This window comes from Camelus bactrianus, chromosome 30, assembly GCF_048773025.1.
Source record: "Camelus bactrianus isolate YW-2024 breed Bactrian camel chromosome 30, ASM4877302v1, whole genome shotgun sequence".
In the NCBI taxonomy this organism is placed as follows: Eukaryota; Metazoa; Chordata; class Mammalia; order Artiodactyla; family Camelidae; genus Camelus; species Camelus bactrianus.
Window position 1 is genome coordinate 30,197,304 of NC_133568.1, and position 23,076 is coordinate 30,220,379.

Below are 23,076 nucleotides of genomic sequence, written 5' to 3' on the forward strand. Positions count from 1 at the left end.
TTCTTCCAGGAGACCAGCATAACCCTGATACCAAAGCCAGACAAAGACACTACAAGAAAAGAGAAATACGGGCCAAAATTCCTTATGAGCATTGATGCAAAATATTCAACAAAATACTAGGATACAGACTTCAGCAGCAAAGTGAGAGACTTATTACACGTGGTACTTAAGAGTTGTCAAAGCCATAGAGACAGAAGGTAGGATGGTGGCTCCTGGTGGCTGGGGGAGAGGAAATGAGGAATTGGGGTTTAAAAGGTAGAGTGATTCAATCTTACAAGATGAAAACAGTTATGGGAATGGATGGCGGTGACGGCTGCACAACGGGAACGTACCTAATGCCGCTGACCTGTGCACTTCAAAATGTTTATGATGGTAAATTCTGTCATATGTATTTTAATAGTTCTTTTAAAAAAGTGCAAGGATGTGGGCGAGCGGCACTAAGCGATGGTGAAGAGCGCCCCGCTCACCATGCGAGCCCACACAGGCAGGCCAGGCTCACCTTCCCCGCCTCAGCCAGCCCGACCTGAGCAGGTCTTGGTGGAGGTGAGGGGGCTCTGGGCCCTGACCTGGGGTTACCGGTGAACTGCAGTGAGCGCACAAATGCAGAATCGCTCACAGTGAGGTCAGCTGAGTGGCCTCTTCCAACTGGCTCCCTCCCCAGGTTCGCCCGTCCTGCAGCCTGGTTCCTTCAGTACCTCATTCCTCCTAATGGACACAGCGTGTTGCATCTACTTTCTGCCGTGGAAGCATGTTTTCCATACCTTAGTGTGTCGGTGAGGGGTTTCTACATCTGTACTCATCAGAGATGTTGGTCTGTAGTTTCATTGTGACGTCTATGTGTGGTTTTGGGGGAGGAGAATAGTAAGTGGCAAACAAAATCATTTTCCTAAACATCACTGTGGGTTTCTCTCAACATCTATGAGAAGAATGAGTTTCCATTTGATAGTGACAGTCTCCTCTTAAAATATACATCCAAGCACAGGAAATCATTAAAGAAATGACAGGGTGGGTGTGGCTACGGAGAAGTCATGAAAATGGCATTACGTGACCAACAGCTCCGAACCTATGTTGTAGGACAAGGACGTGGGACTTCAGTGTCACCCCTGGGGGCACCTCAGCTCTGCCCCGCCCAGGATGGCACCCCTGTCCACGCAGTAAGCAAGTCTGTCCTGAGCACGGAGGGCATCAGGATGGCTCCACGGAAACACCACTGCGCCTGCTTCTCCCTCTGATGCAGCCTTCACAGCCACAGTCCATTGCGGACAGTGAGGCAAGAGCCCCAGTTTCCCAGTGATGGGCTCTGTGAATGCTGGGAACATTTTCCTCTCTAAGCCTGACAACAGCCTGAGGTAGGCTCTCCCATTCTACAGATGACAAGAGTGGGGTTCAGTCAGTCACAGAGCAGAGGGAAACTGCTGAGGGCAGCATCTGAAATCAGCTCTTTGCTGCCATGTAACAGAGAAAGGCAGGGGCTGGAGGTGACACGCTCACACTTAAAACACAAGAGGGTTAGACATCCTAAGCTAGCTAGTTAAACTCTGAGCTATTTCTCTGAGGCCAAGGGAAAGAAGAAAAGTAAGTAATGAAGACATGATACAGGGCCCAAGCCAGCAAGCTGAGCCTGGGAGCCACTGAGTGCTGGGGGAAGCTAGCCCATCCACACAGCTTCCTGTCTCACCTGGGCTTCAGTGAACCGACAGCACAGGGGGCCAAGTGTCACTAGGGCTGGCCTCTTAAAGGGCAAAGAGTGCCAGCTTCAGTGCCTTCAGCTCCAGCTCCACCGCGGAACAGAGCCCGGCTTCCTGCACGACAGGTGACAAGTGATGAAGCCTGTGTGCACACCTGTCTCTCACACAGGGCTGCACAGCCTGGCTCATGCTCCCGCACCTTGTGAGGAAACACCACAACCTGGGATGGCCAGGGCAGAGCTGTGGGCTCTGGACCACAGGCCAGCCCTGAGAGCAGCCCAGGGGAGCAGAGTAAAGGGGCTAGAGAATGGGCAAAGGGGACGTGTACCAGGGAGGCCTTCCTGAGGGTGGTACGTGAAGAGCACCTGGACGATGTGAGGGGCATGCGTTCCAAGCAAGGACAGAAGGTGTGGCCACAGCAGAGGGAAGGGCAGCAGACCAGGGAGGCAGAGCCAGGGGCTGTGCAGGGGCTGAGGAGGGTCCCGATGCCCCGGCCACTCCATAGGAAAGTGAAAGCCAGCTCCCCCAGGCCACTGTGAGGAAGTGACAGCTGTGTTGACATTTTAGTACCACCAGCAGGACACCAGGCTCAGCGAGGGCTGCAGATGCAAGCTCTCTGATCTACTGCCAGAGAACTGCTCTGAAGGGAGGTCAGTGGGTCCCTGCTGTGCCCTCCCCACGCAGCCCCCTCCATCACCACGAACAAGAGGACAGGAACAGCCAGCTCACAGCACTGGCCGCCGAGCACTCAGCGTCCGCAGCCTCCCCACCTCAGGACAACCTGACTGGCGGGTGCCTTGGGAACACCATCACGCAAAGGAGGGCTGGGGAAGGCGCGAGAACCAGGCACCTGGCCCCATGCCCCGCCTCCTGCCTCCTCACACTTACCAAGCCTGGCTTGGGGCTCCCACATCTGGGGGCCTCTATCCAGCACGCTGCCACTTCCAGTCTCTGTGAAGCTGCCCACTCCCCGAGAGACCAAGGCTGACCTCCCTCTGCCCAACACGATGAAGGTGCACGGCAGTGGTATGCGTGCTGCAGCTTTGCAAGTGTCCCTCCGCCAGCCTGCTCCCCAAGGTGGTCGGTGCCACTGTGGGCACAGAGGTTCACTCCGGGAGGGGGACAGTCAGGGCCACATCAATCATAAAATGCCTTTTCCAAATGCCAAGCCTCACCTGCAAGTGGTTCTTTTCTTCAGTATGTTTTAGAATTGCTAAGGTTCTCCCAAGCTTAGAGACAGAAAACAAAGCTGACACGCAGACTCCACAGCAGGGTGCCCCCCCTTCCAGCCACTAAACTGTGTTGGTGACATATTTTCACGTGAAATGGTATTGTTGTTACTTACAGCAAAGCTAGGCCTTCAGAGCTGAAAGTTAACCACACTTATAATCTAAAGCTAACATTTTTTTCCAACCCTAAAAAGACAGTGGAAAACATACACTAACAAACTTGAATTTCATTCTTGGGTTACTGGCTAATGTTTCCAGTTAAAATACTGAAAATATTGGTATTATTTTTTCCTCAGTATTTAAAACTCATAAGTCAAACTATTTAAGGTGGAAAGTGTAGTTTAAACATTGTTAAGCCTTTCTAAGAAATTAGTGTTGACCAAATGAATGTTAATTTCTTTACTCTCCCGCTACCGGCTAGAAAACAACTGCGTGGTTCTGAAAACTGTGCTTGTTTTTGAAGTGACTGCTGAGCAGAAGCAGCAGCTCGGCCCATGGTACCTCGTCTCTGGATGAAGACCCTGAGCAGGGGGCTCGGCCCCCGGTACCTCGTCTCTGGATGAAGACCCTGAGCAGGGGGCTCGGCCCCTGGGTACCTCGTCTCTGGATGAAGACCCTGAGCAGGGGGCTGGCGCTGGACACGGCCTTGCAGAAGTTGTCATCATTGTTGATGGGCAGCAGGTCACCGTGCACGTCTGCGTAGCCGATGGCCACCTCGGTGTTGGAGATGTGGTGCGTGTGCACAACCAGCTTGTAGAAGTCTTCAAACTTCCCGGGCTTTTGACGGTCCAAGGAGAACCTTCGGAACTCAGCTCCAAACTACAATGCAACAGACAGGGGGTACATGAACAGCAGGGAAAGGGAGCTAGAAATAAGGCATGGCTTGTTTGCGTAACAAAGACGTGTTTGCTGAGCCTCCGGAGGCCTGGGACACAGCAGCAAACAGCGTCCCTATCCTCAGGGACCCTGCATGAGCACACGAGGGAACAACTCACTCAGCATGGACCCATGTCCCGAGGACAGGACAGGGGCTGGAGCTCAGGTTCTGGGGGAAAAAGCAAAGTCAAAATTAATGGGAAGTATCAGATGGGATGAAGCAGGAGTGTGTGATGGCCCTCACCTCGTCTGGGGACTGGCGCGGATATCCGGGCTGGGGAGCAGCCTCTGCGCAACGCCAGGGCAGCGTCAGGCACTCAGAGGTGCTGGGGAAGCCAGGGCCAGCTGCGACTTCTGGACTCTCTCCTGAGGGCAAAGTTCTTGTGACTGGGAAGGACTGGGAACGTCCTGTGGCAATTTTACTTTTAAGGAAGGAAATGACTTGGTATGATTTGCATTTAAAGAAGACCGGTGGATGCACTTCAAAAGATTAGGAAGTAGAAGCAAAATTAAAAGAAGGAAAGACCTTGGTGACAAGGATGCTTCACAAATTTCAGGGAGATGGGAGCACGGGTTCTGGATGGGCCACAAAGCAGAGCAGGTCTCTCTTCAAAATAGACGCTATTCACTCTCCTGCTCTGGAAAACAGGCATGGCCCACCTCTCCCTCGGTGGCCCCTGGCCCTGGCTCACATGCCCACAGAGCTGCCTGCAGACCTCTAGAGGACCTGCCCAGAGAGGACCTCACACCAGGCTCAACCGTCCAGCAGCCTGAGGACACCACTGCTGCGTGTCTGGCCCGAGGGCTCTGGCTTAGGACATGCTGTTGTTCTGCACTTGGCACTAGGCACCTTTATCATCAGGCAGGACACACTCTGCTCTTCTATATACTGAAAACTAGCAACACTGGTTCTAAAACACACAAACGTGAAACACCTAATGTTTACGCAAAGCTAGTAGTTACGTCACCTGGACGTCATGTCAACCAGCCAAGGGCAATTCAACTTAAACCATACAAGGGTGAGTGGTTCTCAAATCTGCAGGGGTGTCAGAATCATCCAGAGAGGCCCTAAATTCTAGATGGCTAATCCAGAATGCAGCCAAGAATCTGCATTCTTAACTTGTTCCCTGGAGAAGCTGATGCTGCTGATCTGGGGAACAAACACATAAAACCACTTATTTTAAGGGAATCGGTCAGTCTCCAGACCTCAACTTATACAGACCTCTGAGAACCAGTGTCTCAGATCCCATTTCCCTTCTAAAAAGCAAGAGGAGTCAAACTCCTCGCCATCTTGCACAGCCCCAGGAATAGAAAACCAAGACACACAGCAGTGGGACAATCCAATGGACTTGCTTGGGAATAGCCATCTTTAGTGACTAATCAAAACTCCTGAAACCTGCCTCGCACGTGCTGGGGCCCAGGGGGCCGCTCCTCCTCCTCTGCGGTTGTCAGAGGTGCCTCCCCTCGAGGCAGGGTCCCAGTCCCTGTTACTCAGAGACAAGCATTAGTCCAGAAGCCCTTCCCAGTACTTACTCCAAGAACCACCCCCGGCAGCTCACGGTGAGCACCGCAGCATCTCTCTTACACACGGGGGTTACATCCTGGGGATACAGAACTTCCCAAGACACAAAAGATCAAACCAACAACATAAGTTTAATGCGGCTTTTTTTCCATCAGTTATCCAATCATATCACCAGTGTTTATTCAATAGCAGTCAGCCTTCATCTTTCCCATCTCGTATCTGACACAGGCTAACGTCCAGAGCACTTAGTTTTTGTCACTATACGGCTTTTCACTAAATACATAAAAAGTTTACCTATGTCTTAGGAAACTAGTAAGAGTATTTTTGGCTTTTTAATATAATTCTTAGATGAATATTCCCCTCAACTGAACATGACACAGTTTGACCCAAGGGACACTGGACACCTCAAACTAGACTTATGCCACATCCTACATTTTAAGTAATGAGAAACAGTATGCGTTAAATAACTTAGTTCTGCAATGTTTTGGTCCTAACTGCATTTGGTAATTAATCTAAGATGCATCTTAATTTGTTTCTTAGTTCTTTTAATAAGTTTCCTCAAAATACATGTGAATTTGAAGTGAAAATGAATTCTGACTTTTACCTGACAATGCAAGTTCCATTTGTGTTTCATAAAGAGGCTGGCTTTGTCAGTCCAGCTATATGTTGAATATGCTTCATATGTTGAATGAATTCCAAAGTTGGACGGAGGTGTGAAATGTGATATGATAAAAGCATTTTTCCAAAATTTTTATTGTGGCAAAATGTACATAAAATTTGCCGTCTTAACCAGTCTTAAGTGTACAGGTCAGGGGCATTAAGTACTTTCACGTTGCTGAGCAGCCATCACCACCATCCACCTGCCTTAACTCTTTACCTGGTAAACCTGAAACGCTGCCCATTAAGCAATGCCTCCCTATTCCCAATCCCAAGACCCTGGAAACCACCACTGTGCTTTCTGTCTGTGATTCTGACATCTCTAAGTACCTCCTGTAAATGAAAACACACATTGTGGTCTTTTTGTAACTGGCTTATTTCCCTTGTCATATGTGTATGTGTGTAGCTATAAATCCCTTATGAGATATGTGATTTGCATATGCTTTCTCCCATTCTGTAGGTTGCCTTTTACTCTGTGGATTTGGGCCCTTTTAAGGAGAAATGTTACATCTGTAACCAGGGTGCTGGGAGGGAAGGATGGACTTTGTGATACAGTTCTGTGACTTGGCATAACAATGCAAGTTTTTCTTAAAACTTTCCTCAGGAAGTAGGAAGCGTCATCTAAAATCAGTGACAGAGACAAGAGACGACCTCCCAGAGTAGGGCAGCTCCCTGTGGGGTGTTTTGTGGGTTTGATTGTGGGATAACAGGTGAAGGAGTGAAGCTCAGTGGTCACTATTGTTATGAGCTCTGCCACAGGAAACACATCCACAGTGAGACACTGAACATCTTAGTGCTGCTTTGATGTTGGTTCAGGCATGTTCATAGGGATGCCTGACCCTAATGCAGTAGTCTTCACGTGTCACATACCCCGTAAAGAATTATGGAAAACTACCACTATGAAAAGAATAATATGCTTTTAAGTTGGCATCTAAATTGTTTATAATAAAAATAAATAGTTGCAAAGGATATAATTTCCAGTATGCTATAAATATTTCATTTAAAAATAAATATTTTATCATATGATCTTTTAAATATAGTCAACGAAATCTAAATGCCATAGTAATTTGATACTACCATGATGCATTTTTAAATAGAATGAACAAGCTCTTTTATAACAATCAGAAATTCAACAAGGCTCCTTTTTCTCTTTGATCTCTTGTTTCTAGTACACTGCCCCAAGAGAATTTAATCCAGGTATTTTATCCTAATAATTTAAGTTTGATTACCCTATTGGTCTTCTCTACAACAAAAATAGATAAGTTGAAGTTAAACATTTTTTCCCAAGGCTCTCTTTGTTAAAAATATTTCTAAGTTGTTTCTAATGAATATAGAGTTTTAGTTTTGAAAGGTGGAAAGAGTTCTGGATTGAATGCACAACAACGTGAATAATTAACACTGCTAAACTATACACTCAAAAAATGGCAAAGACGGTAAGTTTTATGTGTATTTTACCACATTTATAAATCAAGTAATGTACAATATATAAAAATAGATTTTTACAGCAGAAAGTTTCTAGACTGTCATTACAATTATTAAATCATAATTGGAACAAAGTTACAAAACTTGACAAATAATTATTAGCCTTCCAAAATAAACATTTTAAAAATCTGTAGTTTAATGAAAAATGTTTAAAAGTGTTTACTGCTCAATGAAACAAGGGTAGCATCAGTTCTTCTGCTGTTTCTCATTGTTGTGATGTCAGCACTGAGAAGCCTTTTCACATAAATGAGGCAGGAGTGAAGGGCTCTGGAGGCGTGAAGATGCTCAGCCCTGTGACTCCCACCGAGTCACGTGCCAGAAATAAGTAATCCTGGAGTGGTCTATCATCAGAATGATTTCTAACAATCGTTAGCTGACAGTTCAGTTAGGATAGCTTTCAAGTTTGTTGAAAACAAAGAATTGGAAACCACGTGAATTGTGAGATTTGTTGCCCGGTCAGGACAGCCATCCACTTTTTCAGTTACTGGTAACTACACCAAGAATTATGTGACAACGAATTGTGCTGGGTAATTCCTTCATTTAGTGGCAACTTGTTTGATCTAATACAATGGGGAAGTAAAAATATAAAATTAGCACCACATGCCAATATGCTTTTAAAAATAAAATGCTTTTGTCCCTTATCAAAGCTGCAGCTGCTTCCACATAGCTACTGTGGTTGAAAAGGAGCCCAGAGTGACATTTTTCCTTGATGGTCGCTGTTCTGTTTACTGTAACTGATCTGCAACATTTCAGGAAAAGACAGCTATTGTACCTGTCATTTCTCAGCTATAGCCAGAGGCCCTTATTAAAACTGAAACATTTCCAGAGGCCAGCAGAAATGTTCCACTGCAGTGCCAGATGGAGAGTCCAGGGTGACTGAAGTTGGTACTTCTGGTGAGTGAAGACTCGTCATGACAGTGATGGAACACTGGAGTCTCAAGACCTGGTTCCCCCTGGGTTTTACTGACAGTGCCTGATACTAAGGGATACCAGCTTGTTCCTGGAGCTGAGCCTCTAGAATAAGTAAAGCTGACTTCATCTGTAATTGTGGATCTGCAGAGTTGGGGGAGAAACACTATGGGAAGAGACAACAGGCTCTTTTAAGTGGAAACGTGACTTTTTTGGGCCGATGTTCATGCCTGGCATATAAGTGACCAATAAAAAACTCCTGCATGTAAAAAAAAAAAAATAATGAAATTTTTTTTCTTAATGAAGTCGGGCCCTTACTTAACACCATTACAAATATGAACTCAAAACGGATCTAGGATGAAATGTAAGACTTAAAACTATAAAATTCTTGGACAAAAACATAGGGCAAAAGTTTCAGGACATTGGGTTTGGAAATGCTTTCTCCATATGATACCAAAGGCAAAGGTAACAAAAGAAAAAATAGACATTGAACTTCAGAAATTATAAATTTTGTGTATTAAAAGACACTATCCAGAGTAAAAAGGCTTTAAACAAGGATACAGTTGTCCCTCTGTATCAGAATCCTCAGAATCCTAAGAAGCTCAAGTCCCTTATATAAAATGGCACAGTATTTGACTATAACCTTCATACATCCCACTCCTGTATGCTTAAACTCTAGATTACATATAATACCTAATACAATGTATATGCTATGTAACTAGTTGTAAATACAATGTAAATAGTTGCTGGTACACAGCTAATTCGTTTTACTTTTTGGAACTTTACAGAATTTTCTTCTGAATATTTTCTATCCATATTTGGTTGAATCCACAGAAACAGAACCTGAAGATGATGAAGGCAGACCGTATTCAGAATATATGAAGAATTCCTAAGCAAAGTGTGGTATATATATACAATGGCATGTTATTCAGTCTTAAAAAGGAAAAATCTGGCATTTGCTATATAACATGGGTGAACCTTGAGGACATTATGCTCAGTGAAATAAGCCAGTCACAAAAGACAAATACTGTATGATTCCACTCATACGAGGTATTTAGAGTTGTCAAAATCATAAAGACAGAAAGTGGAATAATGATCACCAGCAGTGAGGAAGAGGGAGAATGAGTAGTTATTGTTTAATAAGCATACAGTTTCAGAGGATGGGTGGTGGTGATGGCTGTACAGCAATGTGACTTAACATCGCTGAACTGCACACTTAAAAATGCTTAAGATGGTAAATTTTAGGTTCTGTATATTTTAACACAATTAAAAAAACCCCTAGGGTTCCTTGTCAAAATGTCTAATTCTAGATATGGGTCAAGAAATTTACATGAGCCTCTAAATCTCACTCTTCTAGGAAGCAAGGAATTATCAAAGACTACCAGGGTCATATCAAAAGGACTCAGGAACTAGCTGGAATCATCTCCCACAGCTGAAGATGGGACCGTCTGCACATGTGGTCATCAATAAGGGTAGTAATTGCTGTGGACTGGCACACATCCAATGTGTATATAAATGCATTTGTTTCTAGTGTATGGACTAGAACACACCCAATGTATATAAATGCACTTGTTTATAGTGATAAACAAAATTTTATTTTTCACTTTTTGGAGGATGTTAGGGAACCAAACCACTACTTTGAAAATCAATAAATAAAAGGAAAGAATCAAGCACTTTTCCAAAAGTAACATCACTCACTATTGGGAAATTCACAGATGTACTATCCTCATTTCCCAAAGCTTGCAGATAAATAAACTGTCATTCCATTATTATTTTGATAATATTTTTTTGTATTTCATAGCTGACTTCACCTACAACTGGATAGTAAAAATGGAGGGGTTCACCTCGTTACATTTTTTAAAGTTAACTCGTATATGAAATAAGGAAGCCAGAAAGCAAAAGTGAATTGACTTCTAAATGAAATTCACTTTTCTTTTCTTTAAAATATTAAATAAGTAATCAAATGGTCATTAGGAATTAGGAAACAAACTATCTATCTATCTGTCTATCTATCTGTCTTGACTCTCCCCTCAGGAAGAGGGGATACTTCTGACAAATGCTTGTTGAATGAATAATACCTAGAACCTAGTTGCTATAAAAGTAATGTGTTACAGAGTAAACTATGTTACTGATAAAGTTCTTGGTCAAGAAGCAAGGAGACAAAAAGAATGCTAGAAACCCAAGATAACTAGGAACTTGGGAAGCGCAAGTTACCTGCTGTTCTAAGAGTTAATCTTGAAGTACTTCTGAAACAGTGAAGTAATGATGGGCAAAGATCCACTCCTCTATAAAAGCAATGAGAATACTGGCAAAAATGGTCAAAAATCAACCTTTTGAGAAATCTGGAAAATAATCAAAAGTTTACAAGCAATAATCCAAGGTGTGTTTATTCCAGAAAAACACTTGAATCTCAGAACGGCAAGCTTTGTGGTGTTTTAACTTTCTATCCCTCATTCCTCAGCTTTGAAAACCAGCAGCCTAACAGCTTTAGGGGGCAGAACCAATGTGGAGCTCACCAAAAGCCCCATAGCCACAGAAGTGTCATCATTAAACCGCTCACAGGTCTCTGGAAAAGCCCTGTTCACAGGGTTTGTCTTAATTTGACTTGCGTCAGAGCTCAGCCATTGGGAAAAGCTCTCTCCTCAGGGCATTTGTTAAGAATAATCAGCAGGGATTGTTTAATTATTAAAGGCTATATGATAAAAGGTTTATTTTTAAGTGGAATTTTTACAACATGATGGAAATTACATCCTTCGTAACTATACTTATTATAAGAATACTTAGATGTAAACTTCAAAATATATTATCCCCTCTATGGAGATAATTCTCAAAAGTCTATTTAATGGGGGGCTGAAACGTTTGAAGGTTACTGCATTAGGGTATAGAGATCTCTATGAAAGTACCTGAATCAAGGTACCAGCCGGAACAAAAAAGAATTGGACAAATAAAATTTAAAAGAAGCTGGGGATTCCTACCTGTTAGGATGACTACTACCAAAAACCAGAAAATAATTTTTGGTGAGGAGATGGAGAAAATGGAACCCTTGTGTACTGTTGTTAGGAATGTAAAATTATACATTCATTGTAGAAAATAGTATGGAGGTTCCATAAAAAATTGAAATAGAATACCATATGGCCCAGCAATTCCAATTCTGAGTATATACCCAAAATAATTGAAAGCAGGGTCTCAAAGACATATTTGTACACTCATGTTCACAGCAGCATATTCACAGTGGCTTAAGCATGGAATGGCTGCTAATGGGTATGGGTTTCTTTCCGGGGTGAAGAAATTGTTCCAAAATTAAATAATGGTAATGACTGCAAAACTCTGTGAATATACTAAAAACTACCAAATTTGTACTTTAAAGGTGTGAGTTTTATTTCATATGAATTATAGCTTCCAGAGTTGCTATTTTAAAATTTCACCTCAAAGAATAATTTTTTTTAAACGGCCAACTGAAGTCTGCCTGGAAGCTGTGTTCAGAACCATGGAAACCCCAGGAGGTGGTGGTGGACTGGTGCAGAGGGAGACTCTGCTTTTGCTCCAGGCAGACATGCGACCCCAGGGGCCAAGGGTGCAAGCACACATCAGTTCAGAAGATGAAGACTCACAAGGACTCAGGGAAGCCCACCCCCACCCCTACCTCTGCTGGCCCTCGCAGAGGAGCAACAGGATGTGAGACTTAGTCCAAGCTGGTAGGGCGAGCTTTTCCAGTCGAATTGGTCCAACAGTGTTGAACTGGCAGGGAAGATCGAGGGCAGGCACTCTGAACAGGGTAGAACTTGCCTCCCCTTCACACGCCCATCTCCACCCTGACCCCAGACTGCAAAAGGCCTTCAGTCCCTCTTCGCCAACTGAGAAACTAAAGCTTTACATGAACGATGTTTCTGGAGCCATAAAGCTCTGGCAATATACATGTATTTTCATCTTCAATGTCATGTGACTCCAAGGTTAATTTAGTACCATCACCACAATCATTTCTTTCTTTCCAGGTTAAAAACATTAAAAATGTAAAATTCTCTTTTTCTTGTTACTTAAGGTCTCTCTACAGTTATCTATATGTTTAAACAGATCCACTCTGTATAGAGACATATTTAACTCAGAGCATGAAGGGCTCATTTGGTGTGCACTGTGAGTCCTGTTAGCTGTCTTCCTGTCCACAGCTAAGCAGTAAGTGTCCCAAATGGAAGCGCCCTTCCAGTGCTGAGGGGCGCAGAGTCAGACAGCTACCTGATCTCAGGCTGGGAACCAGACCACATCTCCTGACCGGCTCCGCGTCCCGTCTGCAGCTCCCAGCTGCCGCCGCTCCAAGACAACCGCAAAGTGCATTCTTTTACAGCTGAAAATACGGTCCTCAGGTCCACAGTTCATCTTAAACTCACTCAACTACTATTTACACGCAAACTCTTACATGGCACGTTTTTGATGATTAAGGCACTATCCCCAAAGAAGCTGCGGCACCACCTCTGAGTCTGAGTAAAACAGCCGCCACACTCCTGCTTGTTGCTCCAGTGTCCGAGGGAAGGGGAGGAAAGTTGTACACAGTGTTGTCTTCTCACGCTGTGGTCTTGCTAACTCGGGGGCTCCTGGGGCCTGAACCCTGTGTGATGTCCCTCCACAACCCCAGGAGGGCCAATAAATCACTGTTTCCCTCACTTGGGGAAAGGCTGTGAGAGGCAGAGACACACACGTGGCTGCATCTCTATGGCTACTTGGGGGCAGGAAACACACATTACTGTTACTTCAAGACCCCTGGGAGGGATGGACTCTCCCCTTCAGAGATGTAGCCAGCTTGAAATCCAGAGGTGAAAATGCTCTCAATGTCTTCGCCACAGTGTCTGACTCAACCACCCTCCACCCCCAGCTCGCCTCCCCCTTCAGGCTGCTTTTCACAAAAAAGGGGAATCGAACCTGAAGGTCAAAGGTCTGTAACTGCTCCCAGCTCGGGGAGGGGGTGTAGACAGGGTAGGGGACTCCAAGCTCGTGGTGAGCAGGGACACACCTTCTCCAGGGCAGGCACCCCAAGGCAGCTCCTCCGCTGAGGAGCGCAGTGTGGCTTTCTCAACACGCCGTCTCTCACAAGAGCATTCCCTTGACGTCTGCCCAGACATATGGAAGCTCCCCGTCACCTTCCAGGCAAAAGGAGCACGTTCGTGTCAAATCTGGGTCTGTGTCCTGCTCACCCCTGCACCTGGACAGCTGCAGGCCAGGAGCCAGCTGCCACCTCCCCTCCATGTGGGGGACCGTACCACAGGCAGAGAAGTCTGTTTCGTCCCATAGCAACACCCGCTGTTATTCCAGACCAGTGAGGGAAGTGAGGTCAGGACTTGTGGGTGGGGAGGCAGTGGCTCAGGCCCCCAAACCATGGAAAACAGGATACGAATATTACTTTCGTCTCCAAATTCCTCTAGCACAGTGGACCCTCTAAAGACGCAGCTTCAGACGCCCTCAGTTCTCTTCCACAGCCCTTACCCAGGGGCCTCACACCCCAGAAGAGGCCACTTGAGGGGGAACTTTCTGGACCTGCATGTCAGTATTCCACGTCCCAATTCAGAAGCAAAGACGCAGAGAGATCTGCTGTGTGGACTGGCCGACATACACTCCAGCTTTCGACACACACACTGATGTGATAAAACGGAAAATAAACCTACCCGCTCACAGGCAGGACCTGAGGAGCAGCAAAGAAACTCCCAAAGGACAAGGGTGTGACTCACCGGCACCCTCGGCTGTGCGAGAGGGGAGCTGAGGGCAACACAGGCAAACCCCAGAGTGAAGGCCACACTGGCTCCGGGCCCCACAGCCCAGCACAGTCATGGCGGCTGTGTGGCCTTCCTTCCACACATGCAACTCACGTAATTCTCAGAGGGGTGCTTTTTCACCTTCGTCAAAGAGACTGTGGCACGTGCTGTCCTGTGACCCGTCGAGCAGCACCAGGCCCATCCCTGCTCCCCTCGCCTCCCAGCTTCTCCCACGACGCATGGCCCTCTAGAAGGGCCCACCAGCTGGGAGCAGAGGAAGCCGACGAAGAGAGAAAGCAGCTCAAACCACAGAACTGAAGGGAGGACCGGCAAGCCCTTCATTCCTCTCAGACAAATTCCTGCTTTGTCTTGATTTATTAATCAACCAACACTTAACACGCTGTTGTTCAAGGCCTTGAGGAACTCCCGAGTCCTCAGACATCTGAAATCAGCTGCTCCACCCACATCCGGTCAAGTCCAGGGTTGGAGCCTGCACACCTAGTCGAGAACAGCCACACCAGGTTGTGCGTTAGACTGACCAGGACACCCCCGGCCAGCTCCCTGCAGCATTGCAAACGGCTAGTGCAAGTGTGCTGAAGAGGAACTCATGCAGGAGGCTGTGCCCACCAAACTCCAGAAACAAGCAGACCTCCACCCACAGACAGATGCACAGTGGAATACTCTGCATCCATTAAAAAAACAGGTCTCCAGGCGCACACAACATGTGCAGACCCTACGGACAGTGTGCACCGTGACATGGCGTCCGAGAACAAGCACATTCATCTTTGGTGACAGAGACCCTGATGGTGCTTACACCGGGGGTGGGCTCTGACTCACAGGGCATGAAGGAGCCTTCCTGGATGCTGGAATGCTCCACACCTACCTGGACGTGCATAGTGTTCGTCCAGGTGCACAAACATGTAAAGTTTCATCAAGCACCACACACACTGAATTCACACGGGAGAGACCCCATGGTGTTAACAGTTTCCTGAAAAGGCAGCTGCTTGAGGCTTGAGGCCTGGCAGAGCTTCCTGGGTGAGAGCAGGAAAGGATCGGGTTGCAAGAAACTCAGCCTCGGACCGGGAGGGAGAAAGTAAGACTTTAACAGGGCCAGGCCAAGCAGGAGGGCCTGGGTGGTTTTCAGACTCTATGCAACAAAAGCTTTTTTTTATTCCCACAAGTAAAATGTGACCTACATACCCCAAAAGACAGAGCAGATGCTCTGGCTGGGGATGGTGAGAAGAGCCCACCCCTTTGGGGACACAGCCTTGGGGAGAGACAGAGAGATGGATGGTGGGGTGCGGGAGACACATCCCTGACCCCAGGAACCTGGGAAGGACTGAACTTAGGGGATGGAGAAAGGAGGCACCAAAAGTAACTGATGTCACAGCTGTAACAGTGAGTGCCCCGTCCCACGGGTAACACGGGGCTGCCTGAGTGGCTCTGGAGGAGGGAGCGTGTGTAGCCTATGGGGTTACCAGGGAGGGTATGAGCACTGTTTGTGGAGATGCCCAGGAGCCAGGCCCCTGAAGCTCTTGGCCTACAGGGTGGCACTAAGGAGATAAGGGGACACTAGCAGCAGCAGAAGCAGCAACGTGGACTTACAGACCAGCTTCCTGGGAGCTTTCAAGGTTTCCCCTTTTTGTTTAGCTCATCGTCTACCCACTTCTTTCCCTCCCTCCCCATGGCACTAGCAGGCAGGGAACAAGGCCCCTAACCCCTCTCAGAGATGCCCTGGGAAAAAGTCATTGCTGAATCCACTTTTGGTCACCTTCCTCAAAAAGCAGTTCTTTTCCAAAGTATCCTAACAGACCACTTCTGAGCTAGGAGCTGTCAGGAAGCTCCAGTTGTTCCTGATCTGAATTCAATGCCACTAACGTTTCTTGGGTACCTACTGCATGCGAAGCACTGCTCTTCACATTTCCGAGGCTGAGATTTTCCTTGGAGTGGACTACTGAGCAATGCAGTACCATGAGGAGGACTGAAGAGACCTCGGATGAGGAGAAGTGGTGCCCAGAGCCCAGCTGCTTCTGGCGGCAAGGAGGGGAGAGGATCTGTGACTCATCGCAAAGCAACCCCCGAGGCTCCACTGTTGCTGATGCCAGAGAACAGATGAGAGTGGCTTCTGGGTGCCTGGGTGCCGTGGCTGGCCTTGCTGGATGGGCAGGGTAGCCAGGATGCACCCAGAATCTCTGGGCTCAAGACTGAAGCTGGATTTGGTGATACTTTGGACATCAGCATGCAGGACCCCTGCATCCACCCACCCCCACCTGTCCACGTGGGACTGACCATCATGGCACTATACATTTTTAAGGTGGGGTACTGTCTATCTCATTTACCTTTGTACCTAAGCACTAGGCCCATGCCTGGCACACAGTAGGTACTCAGTAAATGAATACATGAATGGATGAATGGATGGTGGAATCAGACTTTTATGAACAACTACTGAATAGAGGACTTCCCTCAAGGCCACACAGCTTAAACCTGCTCTAGAGATGGAGGAAAAATTCACCTTCCTCCCCCAAAGCACTTAGGCCTTACCCTACCAAGCTCTCAATCCAGGGAGCTCGTGGGGGTCTGTCTCATTCCACGCTGGGTGAGCTGGGACCCCCTGCATCAATACCCAGACCTGGATTTCAGGGCTTGTCAGAGAGGAGGAGGCAGGAGCCCTCCTCCATCGGTGGCCACAGGCAGCTCGTGTTAACGAGCACGGAGCCTGGAGCCAAACGGCCCAGGCTCTCTGACCCGGGGCAGCTCAGTGAAAGCGTCTGGATTTCAGTGTTCTCTCATGCATAGTGGGGGCGATCACAGAAAACATCCTGGAGGGCTGTGATGGGGATTAAGGAACTATTATTTGTAATTGCAGTTTATTTAGAACAGTGTCTGGCATACATACACACATACATATATATATGCATATGTATAAAACAAGTTTTAAGAAACAGTTCTGAATGCAACCTACACAGAGCACAGTGTCCAGTCTGGGCCATCTCTACTCCCTCAGTATGTTCAGGAGCCCAGTGCGTTCTGCTTAGAGGAGGGTACGGGGTGCATGCTGGGGCTAAAAAGGGGCCCAGCACCTCCCATTGCTCCCCGGGTTCACTGCGAGGAGAACTCACCGGGAGGAGGTGAGGAGCCAGTAAACACATGAACAGACAGCTGAATAAAGGCACCACCATCGTCAGGGATGCTTCTGCTGTCCTCAGCCCAAGCTCCCCCTTGCTTGCCTTGAGAAGTCCAGGAGGCCCCTTCATGGGAAAAGGTCACGATGCCTCTTCCTTTTCACGAATTGCTGATTCTGGATGTGACAAACATCAGAGCTTCTGACACCTTGAAGCAACCTCGAATGGTCGCATCGCCCAGTCCCTGACACGCCTTCCTATCCCTAAAGTTGGAGGAATCCTCTCTCTGAAATGTCACGGCTCCCAGGAAAAGGCTTGACCCCTCGCTAACTAGGGTGCCTCGGGAAGGCTCATAGGACTTCCTGCTTCTCACAGGTCACAGACCCAGGAGACGTAGGTACGGACACCGTGGGTGCCCACCTGGGTCCTTGATGAACATCTTCTCTAGAGGCAACTTCCCAAATCAAGTCACCTAACCTGTTTAAACACAGACATGCACAGATACAACAAAACCAGAATCTTAAAAGGGTGTAGCCGACACACACAGGTGAGTCAAACCATGTCAGGCGGTTCTCAACTGGCCCACAGGAGGCAAGTGCCCAACCACCCCATGGGGAGGGCCTGGCCTGGGCTCCAGCCCACCAGATGGAAGGGCGTGGCCAGGCAGCCAACAGCCTCAGCCAGAGATAAGATCCGGGACCAGAGGAAACACGCGGACTGAACACACGGTCACCTCAGCACCATCTGCACTGACTGGAAAATCTCCTGCAGACAAGCAGAGCCATAACCATAAAAAATAAGAACACCAACCAAGGAAGGATGCAGGAAAGAAACAGGAAGCTAAACATAGCTAACAAATATAAGAATTTTCTATTCAGAAATAACCCAAGAATACAAATTAAAACAATAAAATTTCACTTATCTAATTGGGAAAGAACAAGAAAATACCCAGTGCCAGAGGCAGGTAGGAGGAGGGAGAGATGGATGGACAGACGTGAAGCAGGGCATACACATCTATAGAAGAGACTTTCTGGAAGAAAATTCAGCAATGTGTATTCAAAGCCTTAAAAATGTGCATACTTTTCACTCAGCAATTTCACTTCCAGGAATCTGTCCTAAAGAAATAATAAAAGTTCTGCAGTGAATTAAGAGAATCAGGACTCTATGCACTTTAAATGATATATATAATCTATAAGTAATCTTTATATAAAACTTAAATATAAAGATGTTATTCACATTGTTTACTCTAGAAAAAAAGTTGGAAATAACTCAGAAGGAACACTGGTTAGATTAATTATACTTTACACATAGGATATACGTGTACTATGTAGGAATACAATGCAGCCATTTCAAATAATAGGTTTTCTAAAAATACGAATGATATGAGAAAACAGTTACAATACACTGTTAGGCTGAAGGGGAAAGCAGGCTCTGGGTAACACATCTATAAAATATGACACTGATTCTGTAAAACAAGACGTCTGCATATATATCTGCAAATAAAGGAGGACTGAATAGAAGCTCATCTTTGGATGTGAGAATTACCCCCTTTTGTGTCTGTTATGGGTTCTCCATTTTCTACAATGGCAATGCATTTGTTTAGAGTCCAAAAAAAACCTCCAGCATTATCTAAACAGAGCAGCATAAACTGGATTAAAATTTTCAGTAGTGTTATTCTCCCCCAAACACAATGGACACAACAAACCCTGGAAGTTTAAACATAGTCCTCGGTCCCTGTCTCCAGCATCGTGACAAGGGCCATAAGATGAGAGTAACACAGGAAGAGGTCAGAGGGTGGAGAAAGCTCGGCCTGGAGAAGGCGTCGGATGGGCTTTGAAGGAGAGGGTCATCAGGATAGGGCACATTCTTACAGAAAACATTTAAGGTGGGGGAGAGCCACATAACCAGGGTCGCAGAGGTCAAAGAGGGCACGGATGAGACCTGAGTGGTAAAGAGACCAGGACAACAGAGACCTTGTTTAACGCAGGGTCCTCCAGCCAGAGGTTGGGGGCTCAGGGTACAGCACACTGCTCTACCTAGAGTAACTGTGTTCCTTTAGACTTTTTCAGGCATATGCAGATGCTGGGAGGACTGACAAAATACTAATGTAGTTAAAGTCATTGCAGAGTTCACAATGGCACTGTGTAGCTTTCTGTCTTCTCCTCAAATGACCAGTCTTCTCCAATTACTCTGCCCCATGTAGGACACCCACCACCCCCAGCACTGGCCTTCCTGTTGTCCCTCTGATGGGCCAAGACTTGTTCCCCTTGGCCTGAAACATGCTCCTCCAGATTTCTGCACAGCCCCTCCCCACTGCAGGTCTTATGGGAAGAGAGGCAGAAGTCAGAGTGAGTGTGAAGTGAGAGCTGGGAGGCCAGAAGTGCATGCTGCTGGCTGTGGGTGGGACCAAGGAATCACAGGTATTTCAGCAGAAATGTCTCAGGAAGAGTAAGGGGCTACAGGATGAGGAGGGCCACCAGGTCCAGACAATGTCTCCAGGGCTTTGGGAACTGAGCAGCTGTGGCAGACAGCTAATGCAAAAGTTCTGAGGATCAGAGGCGATTTTCAGACCCAATATCCTGGAAGAACACAGAACCCTGATCTGCTGTGCTTAACTGTTACAGCTGTGGGTGCCCTGCAGTTTAAAAGTGCTTTCACCTTCATTACCTCATTTGGTCCTGGGAGGTAAGCAGAAGTAGGCAGTGGCCATTTTACAGAGAAAATAACTGAGGCTCAGAAAAGTTAAATAACTTGCCTGAAAGCTCAACCGGGTCGGTGGCTGACCAGCTGGACTCAGCTCCCGGGCACCATTTTCTCCACATACAAACCGAGGTGTTTTGGCGCTACACTTAGACTGAATAAAGACATCACTGTCATAAAGCTTTGCCTCCTGTATTTTGACAACAGCAACCCTGTAGGGATGGACTCCACGGCTGCAAGTATCAACTCAGGGGGTCAGCAGGAAGGCGTGTACAGAGGGAAGAGTCACATGGACCCTCTGGACAAACGGTAAGGGAAGCCCTGTTGTCTGAAAGGGTGTGGGTGTGTGTGTGTGTGTGTGTGTGTGTGTGTGTGTGTGTCTGTCTGTCTGTCTGTCTGTCTGTCTAACCAGCCAGCCCAGCAGGGCCCAGGTTGCTGTGGCCTTCCAGGGGTGCTCTCAAATTCACCTAAATCTCTGGCTGTCCCACTGCCTCCAGGGGAGCATTCACTGCATCTGAGCTTGAACCCAGGGTCAGGGAGTGGAGGAGGTGGGGCAGCCTGGGGCAACCTGCTAGGCCAACAGAACACCCACAGCCCCCAGTCCCTGAGGAGAGGCAAAAGCAAAAGGCAGACCCTTCCTCTCCAGCCCCAGCGGTCCACACGCTGCCGACAGTCCAGACTGCAGGACAGGACCTGGTGAGGGCACTTCCTCCAGTGCTGTCCCTCTGCAATTGTGCATCTGGTCAGGCAGCTGCAAGCCACACATGGCCACTGAGCACAGGGATGCGGCCAGTGAGAGTCACAATAGTGTGTGACGTTAATGTGAGCCAACTTACACTTAGAAGTGAGTGGCCACTAGGAAAGGGCAGCAGGAGGTCCCCTTGTGATAGAAGCATTCTGTCTGGTGACTGTGCTGGGCCCACGGATGTGCACGCGACAAAAGTGCAAGACCTAAAAACACCCGCGAGCGACTGCAGTGAGGTCCTGGATGTGACTGTGATACAAGGGCGTTTCCGTATTCTTTCTCACAACTGCCTGTTAATCTATAATGGTCTCAAAATAAAAAATTAAAATAAAATGAAACACTTCCTGTGCTCAGTGGGCACTGCAGAAGCCAGTGAGCTCTAAAAAGCCACATTCTCACTGAGCTAAAGAAACCTCGACTACCTGGCACTCCCACTCATGCTCGTCGGCTCTTCCCCTCACACACCTCACAGCAGGCACCTGTGACTTGGGGGCGTGGGGGCTAAAAGAGGGGTGAGTGCAGGGCGAGGGTCACAGAATTAGCATTCGGGGAAATTAGATATGAAGGGTTTAAAAAAAAGGACTGTCCGATAAAATGGTGAGGAAATTCCTCAACTCAGCTGCAGTGGGGTTTCTGCAGAGAACCGCCCCCATCCTCGGAGGAAGCCCTGGAAATCCTAAACCAAAGGACCCCCGCTTGGCTGGCAGGGCAACCCAGGCAGGAGGGCCTCTGGACTCTTCTTCTCAGACACCCGGCCAGGGCACACCCACCCCATGACCCAAGTGTGCATGGAGTTGGAGGTCAGAGCCCACTCTCCGGTCTGGCTGCTCTCCCACCACTCAAGTGCCTCTCTCTTGCTTTACCGGGGCGGCAGGGGGGTGGGGTGGGCAGGGGGCGCAGAGAGAAAGGGCCAGAGCGGGCTCCCAGGCTACAGTCAGCTCAAGGGCCCCCTCCTCCAGGACCCTGAACGACTGCAGCTCCTCCTCTGCCGTGGGGTCCACCACCGGGACCCTCGCAGACAAAAGCGTCTGCGGTGAAGAAGCCACCCCCGCAAAGGGCAGGAGCGCCAGATCCTATCAGCCAATTACCTAAACGCGCAGCTACCCGCAAGTTCAGGCACGCTTGGGCCAGGGCGCGGGCAGCGGGAGGGGCCGCCCGTCTGTCGCGCCCGGGGAATCTGGGCCTGGGGCGCGCCGAGAGGCTCAGGGGCTGGTACGCAGGGCGGGCCTGGGGCTGGGGTCTGGGCTCGAGGTTGGGGACCCGCTGCTCGTCTCCCCCTCACCGATTGCGAGGCTCCTCCGCAGCGACGGAGGCGGCGCGGTCAGGGCCCTCCCTCTCCCTGGCTCCCGAGGCCCCTCCATGGCCCCAAATCCGAGCAGCCCTCAGGTCGCCCCGGAAACGTCGCCCCTCCACCGTGCGGCGCGCCGGGTCGCCTCCGGCTTGTGGAACAAAAGAGCCTCTCCCGCGAAGGGTCCGGCGGCAGCACGGCCCTCTGAACGCCGGGGCTCCAGCTGGATCCTATGGGGCTGCCGGGCTTTGTGTGCGCGCAGGGGCGGGAAGGACTGCCGGACCCCTGCACATCCCATGGACGGCGCCGCGCTCCAAAGTTGTCGCCCGCGCCGGTCCCTCTCGCACCGCCCAATCCCCTGCGGGCGCCCATTCATTCGCAGGTTGGGGGGCGCAGACCGCCGGCCCCCGACTCACCTTGCTCTTGACTTCCACCGCGCTGCAGTCATAGAAGCGCAGGGTCTGAGACTTGTGGAAACTCCGGTTCATGGTTCCGGACCCGCTCAGCCTCGTCTTCGCCCTCGCTTCTCGCTACGGGGGCTGCAGAAGGACCCTGGGTGCGGCGCCCCCCGCCGCGGCCCCGGCCCCGGCCCGCGCTCGCTCCGCCGCCGGGCTGCTTAAGTGCAGCGGCCAGAGCTGGGCTGGCCGCGCGCCTTGGGGACTCCAGGGGCCGCGCACGGGAGGAGCGGGGGACGCCGGCGCGCGCCGCCCCGAGGTCCCGCCCCCTAAGCCCCTAGGACCCACGTCCCGCCCGGTGCCCAGAGGATCCGCCTCCAGTCCCCGCCCCGCGCCCAGAGGGCCCGGCCTCACGCCCCGCCCCTCGAACCGAGGACCGGCCCCGCGCCCCGAGCACTCGTCCCCCTAGGACCCGCCCCACGAACCCCAAGGAGTCACGTCCCGCCCTACGTCCCGAGGACCCGCCCCTGATGTCCCGCCCTGCTCCCCGAGGACCCGCCCCACACCGGAAAAGCCCGGCCCACGTCCCTAGGACCGCCCCACCAGCCCCAAGGACCCGCCTCACGTCCTTATGATCCACCCCGCGGGCTTCAAGGACCCGCCCTGTGCCCCGAGTACTCACCGCACTCCTTGCTGACCTGTCCGCAGAGCTCTGCGGACCCGGT

General features: G+C 49.0%; 1 protein-coding gene and 1 non-coding gene across 3 annotated transcripts in view; one reads left to right on the top strand and one right to left on the bottom strand.

The window, feature by feature from the left end:
• PARD6G (par-6 family cell polarity regulator gamma) overlaps positions 1–22,681 on the bottom strand; it is a 57,754-nt gene extending 35,073 nt beyond the window's left edge. The window contains exons 1-2 of one of the 2 annotated variants that reach the window (XM_074355428.1): positions 22,373–22,681; positions 3,466–3,736 (exon numbers count right to left, since the gene is read on the bottom strand). In XM_074355428.1, coding sequence (XP_074211529.1) covers positions 3,466–3,736; positions 22,373–22,444 — 343 coding nt within the window. In that variant the 5' untranslated portion in view covers positions 22,445–22,681. The remainder of the gene's footprint in view (positions 1–3,465; positions 3,737–22,372) is intronic. The other variant, XM_010961597.3, reaches the window with a different exon arrangement.
• Positions 8,085–8,219, top strand: LOC123618851 (small nucleolar RNA SNORA16B/SNORA16A family). The gene has a single exon (XR_006727322.1). It is a non-coding gene; the product is annotated as a small nucleolar RNA SNORA16B/SNORA16A family (small nucleolar RNA).
• Positions 22,682–23,076: the final 395 nt, after the last annotated feature.